Source organism: Clarias gariepinus, chromosome 1 (genome assembly GCF_024256425.1).
Source record: "Clarias gariepinus isolate MV-2021 ecotype Netherlands chromosome 1, CGAR_prim_01v2, whole genome shotgun sequence".
In the NCBI taxonomy this organism is placed as follows: Eukaryota; Metazoa; Chordata; class Actinopteri; order Siluriformes; family Clariidae; genus Clarias; species Clarias gariepinus.
This window is the reverse complement of record NC_071100.1, coordinates 39,758,103-39,761,469: the sequence shown is the minus strand read 5'-3', so window position 1 is coordinate 39,761,469 and position 3,367 is coordinate 39,758,103. Positions and strand designations below refer to the sequence as shown.

At 34.5% G+C, this 3,367-nt stretch overlaps 1 protein-coding gene across 1 annotated transcript; it reads left to right on the top strand.

The window, feature by feature from the left end:
- The first annotated feature begins 271 nt into the window (after positions 1-271).
- Positions 272-2,336, top strand: LOC128530186 (cystatin-like protein). Its single transcript, XM_053503957.1, has 4 exons — positions 272-492; positions 1,063-1,176; positions 1,394-1,474; positions 1,587-2,336. The coding sequence occupies exons 1-4, from the start codon at positions 304-306 to the stop codon at positions 1,704-1,706; spliced, it is 504 nt and encodes a 167-aa protein (XP_053359932.1). The 5' UTR covers positions 272-303; the 3' UTR covers positions 1,707-2,336.
- Positions 2,337-3,367: the final 1,031 nt, after the last annotated feature.

The following is a 3,367-nucleotide window of genomic DNA, read 5'->3' as shown; positions in this document are numbered from 1 at the left end:
CGTAAATTATTCAAATCCTGTAAATTATTCAAATAGTTTATTTACAAGTTACTGTATACACGTTTCACTATTTCAATGCATAATCATAAGTTCTCACTCTGCATGCAACATCTAAACATAGTGTTGTCTTGTGAGAATAAGCAGATATGCTATACAGGCATATGGGTGTTTTGGGTGTTGTGTGTGTGTGTGTGTGTGTGTGTGTGTGTGTGTGTGTGTGTGTGTGTGTGTGTGTGTGTGTCCTAAAGGGCAGTAGTTGATTAAACACAACCTGCGACACACAGCTCAGTGTTCCTGCACATCATGGATGTTGCACTAAAGTTGTTGCTGCTGGCAGCTCTGACTCTGCTGGTTTCTGCTCAGACACCCACTGACTACAGACACCTGTCTATTACATTACAAAAACACATTGACAAAGCGCTGGAAGAAGGGAACCGTAGATTTGGAAGGGATCATCATGTTGATTTTCATTCATTCTTAAAAGCTCCAATGGTAAGTTCTGTCAGTATTTTGAGGAGTTGCTTTACTTGTGTAAATAACACTCTAAATAGAGTATGGGTATTGGTAGAATCCTTGAAATTGACATTGTACCACTGATTGCATCTGCAACATATAATCTAAAACATTCCAACAAGCAAGTTTAAACAATTATATAATTTTATCAAGTTGTTTTATGCGTGTAATTATTACAGCAAAATCTAGTCACTGTTAGTAGATTTGCTATCTTTTAAAATAAAGGTATCCATTTATCCTGAACTGGCATTTGCTCATAAACAGGCAGAGCTGTTTGACATGCAGCTAAAGAGAGAGAAAATTGTGTAGCGATTGTCGAGTACAAAATGGTCTTTACTGCAGTATTTACATTGGCGTGGGGTTTGAGGCATAAAGCAACAATCACAAATCAGAAAATAAAACAATGTAATAAATAATAATGGTAAATAATGGTAAAACCTGTAAGTATCACATAACTGACTATTTCATGTTTACCACCTCGCCTTCAAATCAACATTTAAAGCCATGTGCACTAATGTGGCAACTCAGTATTTTTTTTTTTTTTTACAGACTATGCAGAGCAGCCTGAATGTTAATGTCCTTCTGAAAGTCACAACATGCATGAAGACTGATAAGAACGCATATAAGCATCGACATGAATGTGATACTCAAAAAGAAAAAACGGTGTGTATGATCTTTATTGCCTAATTCTTAACCTCATGAAGTGTTTAACCTTTTGGATTAATGCCTTTAGCCTTTTGAAATTGACAAAGCAGTTTTTATTTAATATCAAAAAGCCTATTAACCATAGAAACACTGCGATCATTGATATCTTATAGCATTTAAAAACTTTGCTAAACAAAACTTTCTTTTAATTTTACTTATTTATTCATTAATTTAGCCCTGGATTGACTGTCTTGTCTGTAAAACGACAAGTGATACAGAACTGGTTCACTGTGCCATATTGAGAGAAGTACTTCATGTAAGTATACTGCAGCAGACCTAGAAATAATCACCACAAACCAAACACATGATCTGTACTTGGTAATAAAGTTATTTTAAACAATTTAAAATGTATTGCTTCATTTTTTTAGGGAAAGCACCAGGAAATTCGAAAAATGTGTCCCGTTTATCACACTGGAGGATCAGGCCCGGTGGCGCACAAAATGCCGAATGACAATACAAAGCAGGTTGGATGTCTTGGATGTATTTAATGCTGCACAACTCTTTCTACACATACAAGTTCTTACTATATAGAAATGCACGTAGTTATATATAATAATTAGAGATAATGAACTAAAAAATGTCATTGTAAACTAACTTAATTTTTGGAACGAAAGGTATATTTACTTGTTCTAGTAGAAGTGAAAATTAATATTGTATGCCTAAACAGGAAATCTGAGTTCAGAGTACACTGTTGAAAAACTAAATTATATGTAATTTGCAACATCAATGTATCAAAGTATAAGAGACAATTTGTCCTAAAACCACTTTTCAGTGAAAGGCAGATATGTACACTGACTAAATAAATAAAAAGTTAAAGTGTAACTGCTATCGTCCGAGTATATGGTATTGACCACCTCTTTAAAGATTGACAACAACTACAATTATGACTACTCTATTTTACTAATTTTTATCATATTGTATTTGTGGCTGTTCGAATTCAACATCAACCCTGTTACTGTTACTTAAAACAATTTTAGAATACTACTATTATTATTTTACTTGTAAAACTGTCTAAGGTTATCTTGAACATTTGTATGCATAGATCCAAATTAAATGTCCATATTGTTCGTTATGCATCCTTTTCATAACATGTTATTAAAAATCCATACAATCCAGAATGCAGATCCAATTCATAATAGCTAAATTCATAGCTATTCTTACACACTGGAAATTTGTCATGAAAGTGTTATTTTTCAACAATTAAATAGTTTTTTATAATCTAAGAGTAGGAAGAATTTAAAGTTAATGACATCTTATTAAATCATTACAGATTCTTGCTTATAAACAATCCATAACACTTGCAGGTACAGTATACGCCCTGTTTGTTGAGTTTTTGTTTTGTGTGCTCTCCTGTTCTCCTCGCCTGACACACTAACACATTTATATTTTGCCTTTGTAAATTTATTAGATTTTATTCAGATTACTGGGTATAAAAACTATCATGATGGTCACAAATGAGTTTAAACTAGTGCACTGTCATTAATAGTCAGAGCTGCATCACAGCTCTCACTTAAAAGGCCAGAGAGTGAGCAAGGGGCATCTCTGGTCCTCTATGGCATCTATTTATCCATCTATATCCTCTATAAGGGGTGCTTACTATAGTTAATACTTTGAATACTCAATCACTCTTTATCTGCTTTCTCTTATAAGGTAAGGTAAGATAAGATAAGATAAGATAAGATAAGATAAGATAAGATAAGACAAGACAAGATAAGATAAGATAAGATAAACTTTTATTATTACCACAAGTGGGAAATTTGTTTTGCCACGGCAGCAAGTGGACAGTACAAAGTTAAAAATTAAGAAACAACAGAATAAAGTAAAATAAAATAAAATGGAAAAAAAAAAGACAATTTGCCCTAAAACCACCTTTCAGTGAAAGGCAGATACAGTATATACAGCGTCCTGGGGGCCTGGAGCCTATCCTAGGAGACTTAGGGCACGAGGTGGGGTACACCCTGTATGGGGGGGCCAATCCATCACATGGCACATATACACACGCATACATGCAATAATTTACACATTACAGCAATTTAGGAGCACCAATCTGCATGTCTTTGGACTGTGAGAGGAAACAGGAGTACCAGGAGGAAACCCACCAAGCATGGGGAGAGCATGCGAACTCCATGCACACAGACCCGAGGTGGGA